The sequence below is a fragment of the Miniopterus schreibersii genome (genome assembly GCF_964146895.1).
Source record: "Miniopterus schreibersii genome assembly, chromosome: 19".
NCBI lineage: Eukaryota > Metazoa > Chordata > Mammalia > Chiroptera > Miniopteridae > Miniopterus > Miniopterus schreibersii.
Window position 1 is genome coordinate 19856239 of NC_138119.1, and position 17311 is coordinate 19873549.

The 17311-nt window shown below is 34.7% G+C and overlaps 1 protein-coding gene across 1 annotated transcript in view; it reads left to right on the forward strand.

Annotated features, from left to right (window-relative positions):
* The window catches only part of AXDND1 (axonemal dynein light chain domain containing 1), a 46994-nt gene that overhangs the window by 18216 nt on the left and 11467 nt on the right, over positions 1-17311 (forward strand). Inside the window, exons 11-18 of the mRNA XM_081121232.1 lie at positions 152-256; positions 5012-5132; positions 6916-7017; positions 7878-8041; positions 9569-9641; positions 11677-11911; positions 14095-14284; positions 15050-15143. Of these exons, the coding sequence (XP_080977358.1) occupies positions 152-256; positions 5012-5132; positions 6916-7017; positions 7878-8041; positions 9569-9641; positions 11677-11911; positions 14095-14284; positions 15050-15143 (1084 nt within the window). The remainder of the gene's footprint in view (positions 1-151; positions 257-5011; positions 5133-6915; positions 7018-7877; positions 8042-9568; positions 9642-11676; positions 11912-14094; positions 14285-15049; positions 15144-17311) is intronic.

The following is a 17311-nucleotide window of genomic DNA, read 5'->3' on the forward strand; positions in this document are numbered from 1 at the left end:
GTTTTTTTATTTGGTTTGTGAGGTGGACAAACTAGGAAGAGGTTTAAACATGATAACTGAGAAGATTCCTGAGTAAAAATCTGATTTTCCTGCATAGAAACTTTTTGGAAACCCTTAACTATGATTATAAAATTTCTTTGCTTTATTTCAGGGAGCTGTGTTTGGTTCGGGCACATGATATGAAATTAACAAAGGAAGCAGAGAAGACTCACAGGGATTTGGCACAAGCTCTTATAGATGCTGAAAAGAATGCCAAGTGAGTTACCAAATGCTAGTCATTATGTCACTTGCTTCACACTTTATTTCAAAATTTTACAGAAACATTTGAAGTTTTTTTTTAAACTGTGAATTTCATTACATATATTAACTCTTCCAGGCATTGTTGTAAAACACATCTTATAGACATCTAAGGTCTTCTTGGGTGAGAATTTTCCAGGGGTGTATACCTAGAAGCGGAATTACTACGTTATATGGTATACGTAGCCTTGTCTTGCTAGATGTTGCCAAATATTCCACAAAGTAGTTGTGCCGGTATATATCCTCTCATCAGTATATGAGGTTTGCATTTTGCCCATATCTTATTAATTGGATAGGTATGAAAAGATATTAGTATTTTGTTTGCATTTTCATAATTAGTAGTATGGGTCTAGTTTTGGGGGGCAGATTTTAGTGTATCTACTATGGTCTTTATGTTTTATTCTATTTTGGGGATTAGCAAATTTTTTCTGTAAAGGGTCAAATGGTGAGATATGGTTTCTGATGCAATTACTCAGTCAACTCTGCCTTTGTAACATGTGCCATTGTAGTGTGAAAGCAGCCAAGGACAATACCAAAACATGGCTGTGTTCCAATAAAACTTTATTTGAATTTATAACATTTTCATGTGTCAATGAAATATTATTTTTCTATTGTTTTTTCAACTATTGAAAAACCATAACATGTAAAATAAGTATGTGAAAAATTGAAAATGTAAAATTCTTAGCTCATGTACTGTACAAGAAACAAATAGTGGGCCAGATTAACCCACATGGTGTAGATTGCTAACCTTTATTTTATTTCAATTTCTGTTAGATTCTGATTACTAGAAGCTCTTGGGTATATATCAAAAGATGTGTCTGATTACATTTTTAATTTTTTTATTTGGTTGATTAAAAATATCATTATATTATCATAGAAGCAGTACATGCACCTTATAAGAACGTTATTCTGAGCTAAAAGGATGAGACCAAGCTTTTATTGTAATCAAGATATTATTCATACTCTTTCAGTGAGTGTTATCTCAGCCTCTATAGGCAGCCATTCCTCAGTTACCTTATGTTTGGATTTCTGTTCTTATAAACAGACTAAATGAGCTTATGTAAATGAAGTATATTTTGATGATATAAATAGATGTGATTTCCCATGTTAAAAAAAAAAAAAAAGAATGTTAGAAAATACAAACAAGCAAAACTGAATAAATGTTACAATCCTACCACCCATAGATTATTACTGTAAATATCTTAGTGTATATTCTTGTGGATATACTATTATATAGCCTATTTTTTTAATCAACAGTCTCTACCTATTCCAATAAATTTTCACTTCATAAAATTCATAAATTGCCCAGGTCACAGTGAACTTTCCCTAATTATTGCTAGAATGTATTTTGCAATCAGTTGCCAAACCCGTATTCAGTCTAGGACCACACATTGCATCTTGTTTTATGTCCTTTTTAATCCAGCATAGACCTCTGACTTGTTTTTAACTTGTTGAAGAGTGACTGTATTTTTAAATGTCAAGCACAGATGTATACAAAATCTGAATTCAAAAATAGATTCTTACTTTTATTCTAATTTATTTTTTACTAGAATGAAAGGGGGTACCTTGATCATTTTTTGCCCACTAAATGTACTATTTTGTATAGCTAATTCTCTGTTCTTGTAATAGATAACTGTTCTGTACTTTGTCTTCTATATTCATACCTTGAATACTATCTCTCCATCTTTCTGAGCTGGTGACCTTGCTTTATAAAAAGCAAAAGCAACCAGGTGGGTACTGGAAATATCAGGGGGAACATGATTTTCTAACCTTTACACCTGAAACTAATACAAGGTAATATTGAATGTAAACTGTAATTGAAAAAATTGAAAGAATATAAAAAAATAAAAAGTAGAAGCAAACAAGATAACTCAAGCTCTCACCCCTCCATCTACCCACCCACCTGTGTCTGTGCTCATGCATTCTATCTTCCCTTCCCTTAACTGTGGATGAACTGTCTCCTCCTTTCCAGCCTCTCCATTTGTGTACTATTATATCCCCTCTTACCTACTTGAGATACTTTCAGCCAGTATTCCCTGTTTATCTTGTATCATTAATTTCCCCCTCTGCCTGATTAACTTCATAAGATACTATATTTATATGCTATAATTACTCCAATCTTAAAAACAAAACAAACAAGCAAAAAGACTCCCAGGACTCTTAGAACCACATATCCCTTCTAACTATGGTCCCATTTCTCTGCTTCCCTTACAGTAAGTTTCAAAAAGTGTTCATATTCATTATCTCCATTTCCGGTCCTCCCATTTTCACTTGAACCAACTCCAATCAGGCTTTTACCCCCACCGTTCCTCCAAAATACACTTGGAGTACTTTCATATCATTAAATCCAAAGGTCAACTCTCCTTTAACTTGACTTTCCAGCAGCACTGGTCATAATTGATCAGCTGCTCTTACTGGAAACAGTGTCTTTCAGTATATTATACAATGGCACCTCGGTTGTCGAACATTTCAGAACTCAAACGATCTTCTGGAAAGCCGAGGTGCCACTGCACTCTCCTTCTGCCTTACTGCCAGCTCCTTCTTACTGATATCTCTCACAGGTTCCTTTTGATCTCCCCAGTTTTTAAATGTTGGAGTGCTTATTGCTTGGATCTTTCCTTTCTATACTCACTTCTTAAGTGAATCCATTTCATTTCCTGGCTGTCAGTGCCATCATCCGTATACTCTCAACTCACAGATTTGTATCTCCAGCTTTTAGCTTCTCCACAAATTTGTGTCTGCAGCTTCAAACTTCTCCCTGAATTCCAGACTTACATATTTAACAGCCTTAACATTTCTACTTAGATGCCTAACATTCCCAAACTGACGTGCCCTTGACTGGGAATCAAACCCGAGACCCTTTGGTGTTTGGGCCTATGCTCTAACCACCGAACCACACTGGCCAGTGCTGTTTTACTTTTTTATTGGTTTATTATCTCTCCCAAATAAACTTTATAAGGGTAAAGGGTTTCTTTTTGTTTGTTTAGTTTTGAACACTACCTGGCATATATTAGATATTTGCTGAATGAATAAAAATAAATAAACTAGAACTTCTTTTTTGCTAATGTCCATTATGAGAACAAAACATCTTCTAAAACTAGAAAGAAGGGGAAGGAAAGTGATAAGTAGATCTTAATTTGTATAAAAAATGATGGTTCTGAAGTAGGGTGGATTTTTTTGCTATTAGAAACTTTTAATAATACTTTTTGCTGATAATTGATTATTGAAAATTTGGAAAATACAGAAACACATAAATAAGGAAAAAAAGAGCATTTATAATTCTTTCACTGTTAATTACTATTAATATTTTGATATATTTTCCTATGTACTTTTTATAAAAATGAGATCAAAATGTATAATTTTATCATTTGGGTTTTCCCATTTTATAACATGAAAAAATTTTTCCACATACCAAAGTATTAAGAACAAGCTGCAGAATATTTTTATCATAGAGCTACAGCATATTTTATTTGGCTAATCCCTCATTGCTGGACTTGAGGTTGTTCTCTGAATTTTTTATTTTGCTATTTTAAACAAGGGTCATTAATTCTCTTTTTTAAATTGAGGTCTAACTTTCAGACAGTAAAGTGCCAAAATCTTAAGGGTACAGCTTGTAAATTTTTATATTTGTATCACCTGTGTGACACCTAGGATGATTAATTTTTTTCTCAGTTAATTGAATAAATGGAATCTCCAAATAGGAGGCTTCAGGAACTGATGCCAATGGTTCCTGACTTTCAGCAAAATTGAAAGAATTCTGCTTTGCTGGCTTTTAATTCTTGTAGCAAAGTTAATATTCCTTAGGAGGATGTGTTTAAAAAGTTTGTCAAATGCTTTTATTCATTTTACTACTTCTGTGTTTGCATTTCACCTCAGAAGGGCTTTAATTCTAAGAGAAGCTTCAGTATAGGTTAGAAGGAAAAGGTATGTTCTGGTAAACCTAATGAAAAAATAGTTCAGAGAAAGGTACTTAATTATATTTAGTTTTTGGTTGGTTGGTAGAGAATTTCTTTTCACACCAAAGGAATTTCTTTAAATCTTATATTAATTATATATAATTTTAAAATGTAATGCCTCACAATGATTGGGCTTTGTGCCTTTAGTAAAGAACCCTGTTCTGGTGAGCAATAAAAACTTAGCAATAACTACTGTGTTATTGCTTCTTGTAGTCTGAATTTTTTATTAGCTATAGTATTGTTATACTTTTGGAATACCATGTTGTGAAAATTCTAGTAGGACAATATGATAAAAACATTACATAGGATGATACTGGCTGCTGCTCAAAGTCTACTAGGTTTTAAGAGGGATTTGCAGTTTTTAAAATACCAGAGCTATTGTTCACATTTGCTACCATCGCAAATAACACATTTAATCATTACATCTTGAAATTAAAAATTTTAACAATAAAAACTGTACGAAGTCACAATGGAAAATCATCACTTGATATAATAAAGGAATTGTTGTTTAAAAAAAAAGTATTTAGAACAGGTAACAGTATATTGAACTTCTTACTTTAAGACTTTTGTAAGATTTATAAATGAAATATAAATATTTTTCTTCTATTTTGACTGTATATTAGTGTTATTAATATGTCCAGAAATTATACCATAATTACCTTATGATGAGTTTTAAAGGAACAGCTTGCTCTTTTTAAAACAAAGTTTCTTCTTTTAAAAAAATGTCCTATATAGCTGTTTCTTAATTTTTCTGTTAGAGTTGTAGAAGAATACCATGACTTATATGTGTTACAAAGAGGAAGGATGGAGAATGATATTAAACAGTTAATGGCAGAAAGGGATATCTGGAGCTCAGCCACATATGACTTGGCCCTAAAGGTTGGTTCATCTGGAATCACAATTCAAACTTCTTTTTGTCTGGATAAAGTTTAATTTTACAAATTTCAGTTAGACAAAAAGTTTAAAAATGATGGGTCTGGAGCTGAGTGGAGGGGGGCAAAGGGGGAAAAATGGGCGACATCTGTAATACTCTCAATAATAAAAATAAAATAAGAAGAGTCAAGTAAAAAATAAAGACACATATTTAATTTATGAGCGATGTAGATATTATGGACCTTGGGAAGGGCGAGTTACCTTTTGTTTCTTTTCTGTCGGGTGCCAGGCTATTGCCCACTTAAGGGTTCTTTTTTTTACACCCCACCAGGTTCTATGAAGTATGAGCAAGGATCTTTTTCTGTTGTTTGTGAACATGTTAAAAATGTCAGCTTTAATTTATACTAGTAATAAAGTAGGAAAAGTGGTTCTTATTTTTTCACATACTTTAACTGTACTAGGATCACTAGATGCCTCACTTTGGTTCTATTACTTTGGTAGCCAAGATTATAAGTGAATTGAAATATGGCAACCTGCAAGCCATTTTAGTAATGCTTTAGAGAAATAGCAAAGTCCCACAATATTATATCTGTCTAAAGTGTTTGCTGTTTAGTTGCCTATTCTCACACCCGGCGCTTAGAGTATCAATAGCAAATTATGACCCGGGACAGATTCAGATTTTTGTCCCATTTTCCTCTGGAATGGTCAGACCTCATCCAGGACACAATGTTCCATCCTGATCTAGAATTTTAAAAGGAACATAGTCATGTCCAGAGGGAACAGTCATGATGGTAAATATATAATATAAGAAACAACTTGGGAGCTAGGCATGTTCAGTAGGAGAAATAAAGAAGACAAGTGAGTTCCCTTGCTCTAGGGGTGAACAGTAGAGAACTAACCCCTGGCAGAGGGTTTTGTAAAAGAACACCTTGAATTGATGGGACTTTGTATTAGATCACCCCTAAAGTCTGTTCCAGTAGGAAATGACAGCCAGCATGTCAACTCCCTGAAAATAAGGACTTTCTTTCTTTTGTTTACAGCTATATGCACAGTGTCTAGACAGTTGTTCGTTGAATGACTATATAATTGATTCAGTCTATCAGTGGTTCTCAAAGTATGGTCCAAGGACCTCCTGGGGGTCTATGAGACCTTTTCATGAGGTCAAAACAAGTTTCATCATAGTACTAAAATGTTTTTTGCCTTTTTCACTCTCATTCTCACATGAGTGTACAGTGGATGTTTTTGAAGCTATATGATATGGGATATTGCAACAGATTGAATGCAGAAGCAAGTATGAGAATTCAGCTCTGTTCTATTAAACAGATTTGTAAAAATGTAAAACTGTGGTGCTCTTTTCACTAATTTTTTTTTTGTTTTGGAAAATAAAACTTTTTTCATGAACATAATATTTATGTTAACATGTTTATTAATGTTATGTTTAAGTGAATTAACAAATTTAGATTTTAAGTAATTTCAGTTTTAATTTGCAATACAGTAGATAAAATCTTATACACAAAAGCTCTTTGGAGTTCTCAATAATTATTAAGAGTGTAAATGTTTTTTGAGATCAAATTTTGTGAGAACCTCTGCTATATACTATACTCCAATTTGGTTACAGTTTAGTAGTTTTAGAAAATATAAATTTGTGATTCAAAGCAGTTCATGATTTATATAGGAAATTGGGATTGAGTTAACGATTTAATGAAAATTTAATGTGAAATTAGTTTGAGTTTAATAAAGTGGTTTGCTAATGATTTAGGTTCTTAATTCTAGTCCTTTTTTAAAATAGGTAATTGCAAAAAATAGAGTCATATTGGCTAAAAGACTTTACCTCAATGAAAAAGGCTGGAGTAAATATGCTAAGCATTTCATCATACTACTATCAACCAAGGTAAACTTCAGTTCACTTAACTTATGGAAAAAGAGACTACAACTGTTGAGGGCTGAGACTATAAGAAGCCTTTGCTAAATTTATAGATTAAATTTTAAATATAGTTTTATATTTGTGCTTTATTGTGGGTGGAATGAAAAACCTAAGGAAAGGCGAGTAAAGGCTCTTTATAATTTGTCTTCTATCCTAATTAAAGCAAGTTAAGCAATTTATCTAAGTAAATAACACTGCAAATGTTATTTATAGAGTTATTCTATTTATTCGTGTTTAAACTAAAAGATTTGTAAGTAGCCGTGTTTATTGAAATGGTTGTATTATTGATGCATTCTATGCAAGCTAATGGGAAAACTCAGTGAGCACGCTAAGTTGCAAAGGAGGAAAGCGGCATTTAGTGTTTCTAGTCAAACCATTTATCCTAGTCATTTCATTTAATTCTTACAACAATCCTATCATACATATAATAGGAAAAATTAATCTCAAATAGATTAACTAACATTCCCCAAGGTTACACAGCCAGTTAAATGTCTAGGATTTGCATTTGGTTCTGTCTGGCTTTGAAATATCTGTTCTTTCCAGTGTACTGTGCATTCTCCCATGAAAGTTTTATGGGGAAATTGGGCTCTTGTTGCAAAGGAAAAAAATCTTGTCACATACTTTGTGCCATGGAAAATCTACCACCAAAGGGATTGTGTAGTAGTGTCACTGATGATGTTTTGAAAGAGGATTATCTTCTTAATTTTTAATCCATTTTCTATGGATGTCTGTAGTATTACAATATTAATAATGGCCTGGTGTATGCTAATAACTATTTTTTACATGAATAAATGAAAAAGTGGCTTAATTCCATGCATTTTATCTAGGACACTTCGGACCTTGCATTGTTGCAGAAGTTGACACAGAAATGGACAGTCTCAATGAATAAATTTAAACAGGAGGTGGAAGAAAATGAAGAATCTACAAGGGAGAAATTGTACATTGTTAAGGATGGTCTTACCAAATGGCAGCAGTTCTTCAAAGATAATAAGTGAGCCGCCAAGAATCTTGCTTTTCTGATTATACTATGTCATGTCTGATAACTCAATTCAGTTCTTCCTCTCTCTTTTTTCTCTTTCTTTCACCTTGTAATTACTCTAACATTGATTTTGGTGAAGTAACCAGCACCCTTGAAGGGGCACAATCCTTCTGGGTGCTTGAATGGTCTTACGGTTTCTAGTCCTAATCATCTCGGTAGTCCATCCTAATCCCTCTGTCCATCTGCTGCTACTTCTGCTTCAAGTCCAATTCCCTTTTCTTTTCTTCTCTTTTCTTCTCTTTTTCTCCCCTCCCCTCCCCTCCCCTCCCCTTTCTTTTTTTCTTCTTTTTCTGTCCTCTTCACTATTGGCAAACTCGAATACTATCTGGACCTACCTGCAAATTCTGAGCGTAAAGCATGTGCAGAGAAGTGGAATCAATGGGCAGCAGTTCTAAGGAGACTGGTTTTGATTGGCTCTCATACTGTGTAACAATTAGAGAAATAGGACAATGGAAGAGCAGCCAATCAAGTGGTTAAGTCTAGGCTGGGTGACTAAATCACAGCTGAAGCTAGTGGGAATCTATACTTTGAATGCAGACAAGACTCAACACATTTAGGTACTGTTTCCATTTCAAATTGAGAACAGTGGTTTCAATTTTTTATATCCTCTAAGAGGTTTCCCAGTTAGTAGATTTGGAAGTTCTGGAAGTTGAAGCTGATACATATCCAGGCTGATTGCTGCCACTCCCATTTGCTGACTCTTAGTTGGGAGGGGAGCACAAATGGCAATGGTTCTCTTCTCCCTTTCTCTTTAGGAACTTTTTTAAAAAAAATTATCTTTATTGTTGAAAGTATTACAGCTGTCCCCTTTTTCTCATTAATCCCTTGTACCCCACATCCACTCCACCCCCAGGCCTTCCCCTTACCAATGTCTGTGTCCATGAGTTTTGCGTATAAGCACGTAATTTCTTTGGTTAGTCTCTCCCCACCCACTCCCCCACCCATGCCTTCCCTCTGAGATCCCTCAGCCTGCTCCATGCTTCTATGTCTCCAGATCTATTTTGTTCATCAGTTTATTTTGTTCATTGTATTCCACATATGAGTAGCTTTCTTCTTGTGAACCTTGGGAGATATTACAGGAAACTCTCAGACCAGAAGTTGGGGCTCCTGACCTTAATTACTCGTTATGCTTTCTTTCTATTTATATATTGTGTTGGCAGCTGTATTCAACAGGAATTATTCTTATGGTGATCTAATTTTGGATACCAGAGACCCAGAGACCACCCTTTTAATATTACTATGGCCTCTGAGCCTCTGACCCTATAACTTGGTTACTCAGGCATGAGTAGAGTCTGAATTTATATTTTTATTTGTAAATTTAATAATGAATGCCTAGGGAAGGGAGGGTGAACCTGGAAGGTATGCTTGAAAATCATTAAGGAGAAACAGTATTAACTGTCATATAGTGTATGGATTCATGATTTTCTTTCTTTATACCCTGTTCTGAGACCCTGCTCTTTGTGTTTTTCCTTCTTCCAGTGGAGAAGATTTATCCTCTAGTAAAGGAAATATATTTGAATCAGTTCTTCCAGACTTCAAGCAGTGGCTAAAGGTAAGACTTTCTAATAAACAGCACAGTAATCAAAATACTTGCCACTCCTCACCTCCAACTGAGTCACATCTCAATCTTTAAAAATGCCTTACTAAGTTTTGTACAAGACAAGGAAAACAGCAAGACTACAGCAGCTTTTAAAAATATGCTTAACTATTTTATTTTCAGTTCTATTTTAGATTTTTTGGGTCAAATAAAGTTAAGCTGCTGGAAAAAAACAAAAAAGGGAAAAGATACTTGGGTAATAGGGAGGGTAGTTCTGATTCTCTCTTCTAACCGTAAGACATAGTAACATTTGTGCCTCTCCTATACCTGGCTTTTGTCTTCAGGACAAATTGGACTTTTAAAATTAATAACATAATTTTTAAAATTGTGGTAAAATATACATAACATAAAATTTACCATTTCAGTCCTTTTAAGTGTACAGTTCAGTGGCGTCCAGTCCAAGTACATTTACATTGTGCAGCCATCACCACCATCCGTCTCCAAAACTTTTTCATCTTCCTAAACTGAAACTCTACCCATTAAATACTAGCTCTCCATGTCCTCCTCCCCTAATGCTTGGTAACCACCACTCTACTTTCTGTCTCTCTGAATTTGACTACTATAGGCACCTCATATAAGTGGAATCATTTAGATTTGGCCTTTTGTGATTGACTTCCTTCTTTCAGCATAAAGTCCTTAAGATTTATTCGTGTTGTAGTATCTGTCAGATTTCCTTCCTTTTCAAGGCTGAATAATATTCCATTGTATGTATGTACCACATTTGTTTATTAATAATATCTTTTTAAAAATATTTGAGCTATGAAAATAGGTTTTATTAGTCAAATTACTATCATGTTATAGTAGTTTGAGAGAGGAAAATATATAAAATACCGAAATTCCTCCAAAGTGAATATCAAACTTATAACCTGATAAAATCTCATCCAGATCTCAGGAAGCCCTTTTCTTTTTCTTTTTCCTTTCCTTCCCTTCCCTTCCCTTCCCTTCCCTTCCCTTCCCTTCTCTCTCTTTCTCCCTCCCTTCCTTCCTTCCTTCCTTCCTTCCTTCCTTCCTTCCTTCCTTCCTTCCTTCCTTCCTTCCTTCCTTCCTTCCTTCCTTTGAGCAGAATATTCTCAGAACTAAAGATGTTTGTTGTCCTATACACAATATAGCTAGTTTAGTGACTTTTCTTTAATGTTTATCTGGAAATTTTGACATTGCTTAGATAAATAAATTATTTTTCTTCATTTAGTAGGTATATTAATAACTCTCATTCATTAAACATTTACCCTGTTAGGCTAATGATGCTTTTCATATATTATCTTACTCTTCATGGCAGCCACATCATACAGGTGTTATAATCCCCATCTCACAGATGTGGAAATTGAGGCTTAGAAATGTTAAGTAACTTGCCTAAGTTATCTATAAATGGTAAGTGGCAGAGTCAGAATTTGAGTCGATGTCTCTCCAACTCCAAAAATCCTACCATTAATGCTCTGCAACATGGCCTCCCTGTAATAGTTACTCTTATTGAAGTGTGGGTGATTTGATTTCATTATCTGAATCACAGATAATGACAAACTTTAAATATAAATTGTGCTTTATTTTTTCTACAAATATTTATTAATATGTCATGCATTGGACTTGGAGTTAGACAAATAAAGCACGAATTAAACATAACCATTACATTCTAGGAACTTTCCTGGTCTAGTGGGGATCATGTAAGCAGATGTATTATATTCTTACCAAAGCATATAGTAACTAAACATGCTTAACGCTCTGGGACTTAATTGCCTATCACTAATTTTTTACCCATATAGGATTTAACATAATTATTTTCATTCTGGTAAACTATGGATTATCTTATAGGGTATCAAATTAATTTAAACTCACTTTAATTTTGAAAATAAAATGTATGTCATATGAAGAAATGGTGTGAACAAATAATAATAGGATATTTAACTCTAAAACAATTGAATAAAGATCTGGGTCGACTTTGATGAAATCATTAGTGGCTAATGTGCTAATATCTTTACTCCCTTTCACTCTCTAGATACTGAACGAAGATAAAGACAAGTTTACTGGGGGTTTTCTAGTGTCAAAATCTGATTCTCTCAAGATTATTAAATATTTACAGGAAAACTGGACAGATATTGGGTATGGGATATTTAATCGCCATAGAAATATGGACGGGGTGATGCCACCAGAGTACCAGCTCATGGAGGAAATTGTAAAAAGCATAGAAAAACTCTACAAAGAATTTCAATTAAGAATAAGTGGGGATAATGGTAAGAAAAAAACAATGATAATTAGATTGCTTGACATAAAGGATTTTAACAGTAATTATTTTCAATACAATTAATATTTAAAGATAATATATGAATATAGCTTTAGAAATAAAGCAAAATAAACCATTGAGCATCAATATATTGTGATATAATTCATATACAATACAATTAACCTGTTTAAAGTGTACAATTTGATTATTTTTAGTGTATTAACGGATGTGTACAACCATCACGACAGTCAGTTTTAGATCATTGGATGATGTCTGGTTCTTCTATAGGTCTTTTTTTTTTTTCATTTTTTCAATTATAGTTGACATATGGTATTATCTTAGTTTCAGATGTACTAGGTCTTTTTTAAAAATTATATTTTTCTTTATTTTGTTTTTTTCCCATCACCATTTATCCCCCCCATATACTGTAACATCTCCAGCCCCCCTCAACCCCAACAATCACCACACTGTTTTCTGTGTCCATAGTCCATAGTTTTTTTTAATCTTTCTTTTTTGCTTGGTTCTTTTTTATTGTCTGTAATTTGTCTTGATTTTGAGTCAATTCTTATCATATTTCTGGCTGTTTCTGATTGATGCTGCATATCATGTGTGATAAAGTCCAGAGATAATTAAGACTCTGGATGATGCTGTATTTCAAAAGAATGATTTTAGTTTTTATTCTGGCAGGTTACTTAGGGTAGGGGCAGATCATTTGAATTCACACAGGGCCTGAGCTGAGATGAAGTGTGGCTCCAGGCTTGTCAAGGACTAGTCTCTTCTGTTCCACCCTTACTTTAAGGTATAGCCCTTCAGGGACTCAGGGGGCCCAAGTGAAACCTGGTGTGTTTAGCAGGGCCCCTATTCCTTAGCAGATTTTCAACTTAAATTTTATTTCTCCAGTGGGGTGAACAAATATCCCAGTTTTCCATGAGAGATATTGAAAACTCACCGTCCAAAACCCATGAGAGACATTAAAAATCCATCAAGGCACTTTCATCACTGTGTCGTATGTTACTTAAGAACCAGTCCTTCTCATCAGGCAATCCTGATGCATTGACTACCATGCTTGTTCAACACCAAACTACTCTGGATGGGAAAATGCAACCTTAATTCTCTGTAGCGGCAGTGATACAGTTACAGATAAAATGGCAATACGTATCCATGAGAATATACATATAGCAGGCAGACAAAAGTGCGTTAGTGAATGGCTTACATAGTGAGGAGTCAAAACAGTGAGTGGTAGTGAAATTAACAGATCACTCGAATACTCCTAAGAGATCGAACTTTACTGATGAAAGGCAGCGAAAATATTTTCCTTAAGGGTAAGAAAAAGTTTGCTTTTAAATTATTTCTCTTTTTATATCTCTGAGATGGGAGCATTTTTATTTCTTATTTTGAAAATGAGATAAGACAAAGGTATAAAGAGGTTATTTTGCAATGATCTCACGGTGAATCATTCAAAGATTAGGATCCACATTTCATCCTGGTTCAGACTAAAACTATGAACTTCGTGAAAACCTGAACAGTGACTTAAAAAAGAACTCAAGGACCATATTCTCATTTCTCTTATTAACTATCCTATAATCATGAAGAACCTGTTTATCATCATTGTCTTCTTTTTTAAAAAATGTATCTTTATTGATCTCAGAGAGAGGAAGGGAGAGGGAGAGAGAGAGAGAAACATCAGTGATGAGAGAGTCATTCATCGGCTGCCTCCTGCACGCTCCTGACCAGAGATCGAGCCCGCAACCCGGGCATGTGCCCCGACCTGGAATCAAACTGTGACCTCCTGGATCCCAGGTTGATGCTCAACCACTGAGCCACATCCGGCCAGGCCATGATTGTCTTCTTAACAGAAAAACTCAACAAATTAATGCCTTTTCCAGAAAACTTTAGTTCATAGTTTCTGGGTTTAATGTATTTGGTTCTCATCTGAGAAGACAAGAGACTTAGAGTATAAGCTGCCATCAAAGAAATAGTACATCAGTTAGAAAAGCACCAATTATACACTATTATTAATTCACTAAACATTTATCTAGGAACTACTCTTTACAAGCTTTTAGCTAAGCAAGCTGTAGGGTAATAAAAAGATGAAAAAATATATGCCCCTGCCCATAAGTATTTTATAATTTATTATTGAAATAGTAGACTTACAAATACTTCTAACAATTAATGCTTTTCTCACTTTTCTAGGTGTCACTAAAATTCTTACAAGTTTGATTAGTTCTCTTGACTTCTATTCTTTCAAGTTAGAAAACCATCTGGAATTTCTTGAAGAATGGGAGGGACTTAATGAAAAAATTAATGAAATGACAACTCAGTTGGATACACTGTTAAACATTATTGGTACTGTTCCACAGTACTTAGAAACAGATTCTGGCTCGTAAGTTCCCATAGAGCACTCTTTGCTGGGCAGAAGAAGGGAATCCCTACTGCTCAACTGCATTTTCCCAGTACCTAGCCTCAGCAACAGGTAGCTGGGGTCAGATGAGAAACCTTAAAGCCCTGTTGCTCCCAGGAAGAAAGCCCATCTGACTGGGAGCAGGAAGGCAAGGGAGTGGTCCATTGAGCTGGGAAGGGGAAAAACAGGGGTAGCCTTGGTTTAGATACCATAGATTCTTGCCTTTTTTACTGAATCTTCATAGATTGTCTTGAATAGATGTTTCTTCAGTTGCTGTTTGTTCTTAGGACCATTTCTAGCTTTTGATTTTTTTTTTTTTTTTTAAGAAATAATTCTCACCAGTTTCACTGGGGAACGGGTCAGCTTTGTTCCTCACACTGTGATGCTGGAAGCTGATCTCTTGAGAGAATTTAAAAATTCATTCTTCTCATTTTATGGTCTCACTGGTCTAGAAATGAATATAAAGGGTGTGAGTTTTTACAGCAGAGAGCTAACCCTGAAGGTAAGATCTGCATTGTTCGAAGTGCATCAGGCTGGTTGCTGTTGGTATTAGGAAGCCATGCCCAAGAGTTAGCCAATTTACCAGATAATTCAAGGCTGTCGTTAACCTTTCCCTGAAATCTCAAATAATTGTCAACACTAAGTTTACTAGGCCCATCCAAATAAAACCCTTTCTTTTAACTGATAGTTACTTTTTTATATTCTAAGTAAGCCACTTGTCTTTATTTTACTTAATTTTTCCTTCAGAGTACTTGAAGCACATATATTTAACATGATTCAACAATGGCATTTGAAGATAGGCAATGAGATTGCTGATGGTAACATTGAACTTCAGCGCCACGTATGTACTTACAGGGATTTGTGAGGTTAATTTTGCCTTGGCTGGGAGTTTTCTTTAAGGAAAAATCAGGTCATGCCTATGCAATTGAAGCAGGAGATTGGGAGGGCAACATGGGAACTTACGTAATTACTCAAATGATTTTCAATGGCTTTTTAAATGCAATATGTTTCTATTTCTGAAATAAAGTTTCAGAGATGATCAAAATTTTTTGATTTCTAATTATGATATTTAATCTTTACTTGGTAGACTGAATATTTTCCCTTTAATAAGGATGTGGACATATTAAGGATTTATGTTGGTGCCCCTGACTGGCTAAAGGGATGACAGAAACATGCTGCTTGCTAGAAGGAATGACAAGATGCCACAGTATTAGAACAAATAGAATTGTTCTTCAGTTCTGAAGAACCAAACCCATGGACTTCTTAACCAGCACAACATGAAATAATTTCTGGAGGATGTCTTAGTTTATTACATTTACTCCCACCTTCTGGTCTTAATTATAATTTAAATTTACACAGAAAAACCCCCACCTTATTATAAGTAAACTTAATAGGATAAAATAAATTTAATTCTTTTTATTATTATTATTGATTTCAGAGAAAGGAAAGGAGAGGAAGAGGCAGCTAGAAACATCAGTGATGAGAGTCATTGATTGGCTCGACCCCTACTGGGGATCAATATTGAAACCAGGGCATGTGCTCTGACTGGGAATTGAACCATGACCTCCTGGTTCATAGGTAGATGCTCAACCACTGAGCCACACTGGTCGGGCTAATTTAATTCATTTTAATATTGCTTAAATTAGGAATTTGAAAGGCAGAGTTCATCAGCTATATGGGAACACTACTTATGAAGCATTACATTACAGTATATCACAGTCTGTGAGCACGTTATAAATATATAGAAGCAAGAGTTGAGGGGCAAATATATTAAGACTGGAAGTACGGATCCAGGGTTGGAAGAAATTTCTGCGATTTGAAAGACAATCTAAATTAATTTTTAAAAAGGGAGCAGAGTGCCTGTCATACAGTGGGACTCAATAAATATTTGTTCACTGAAGTAAGGTTGAACATTCCAGATGTGCAAACAATTATAATAGAGAAATGTGCTAAGTACTAAAGAAACATAGAAAAAGGAGCAGATTAAAGCCAGTGGAAGTTAAAAAAGTCTTCTCAGAGTAGATCATATTTAGGCCTAGAAGAATACGTAGGAACTCACCAGAGAAAGGGACTGGGCATTTGAAGAGAACAGTGTGTTTGATGTTTGCATTTTATTTCTGGCACCCAGCCTCAGCAAACGCCCCAATGCAGAGGTTCCCCAGTTTTCACCTTTCACAGTGCCCTTAGTGCCCTACTATTTTCATACTCCTCCGCCAAAAGAAATACCACAAGTTCAGTTTATTAAGTAGGTAAGTTCAAACAACTTACTAAGTATTTATGTCCTAACAGTAACTGTTTGGAAAAGTAGAAAATGCTAAAATAGCTAAAACAAGGAGGCCATTGGACTAAAGTAGCTCCACTGCCTTTGGTAGCCTATGTAAACAAACCAAAGCCAGAGTCAGTGCACTCGCATCTAAGAAAACAAATCTCAAGAATAGCTCATCGTAACCAGTCAACTAGATTTTCTTGAATATGAAAAAATGAAGCTCAAGAACAATGATCATAATAGCCAAATAACTAAATTTTCCCAAATAAGGCAAACATTTAAATAATTACAGGCAATTAAATAATTGCTTTGTTTCAGCATCTTCTCTATAAACATCTCTGCCCTACCCCCTGCCCACAGAGAGCCCCTAACCATTTTCCAGTTTTGGTTTTGCCGAATTGGAATTGTTGTTTGCTGGAATAAAGTAAAATTTAATGCCTCAGTTTACCTTTTTACACATACAAACATTGGGAGAAAACCTTTTATTCTTAATGAAAATTACTAAGGGATGTATGTACCTGGGTACTGTATAACTTCCCTAACCTTGAAATCAGATTGAATGTTGCCACCCACATTTCCCGTTTCACTTAGATTATCTCACAGTACTTGCTTTTACCACATAACCACCAATAAAACCAGCTTTGCAAAGATATGATGTTATCAAAGTGATATAGTGTATGTAATGTTGAAAGTGTGAACTATGTCAGGTTCATGCTATGTCTGACAGGTGTCCCATATCACTG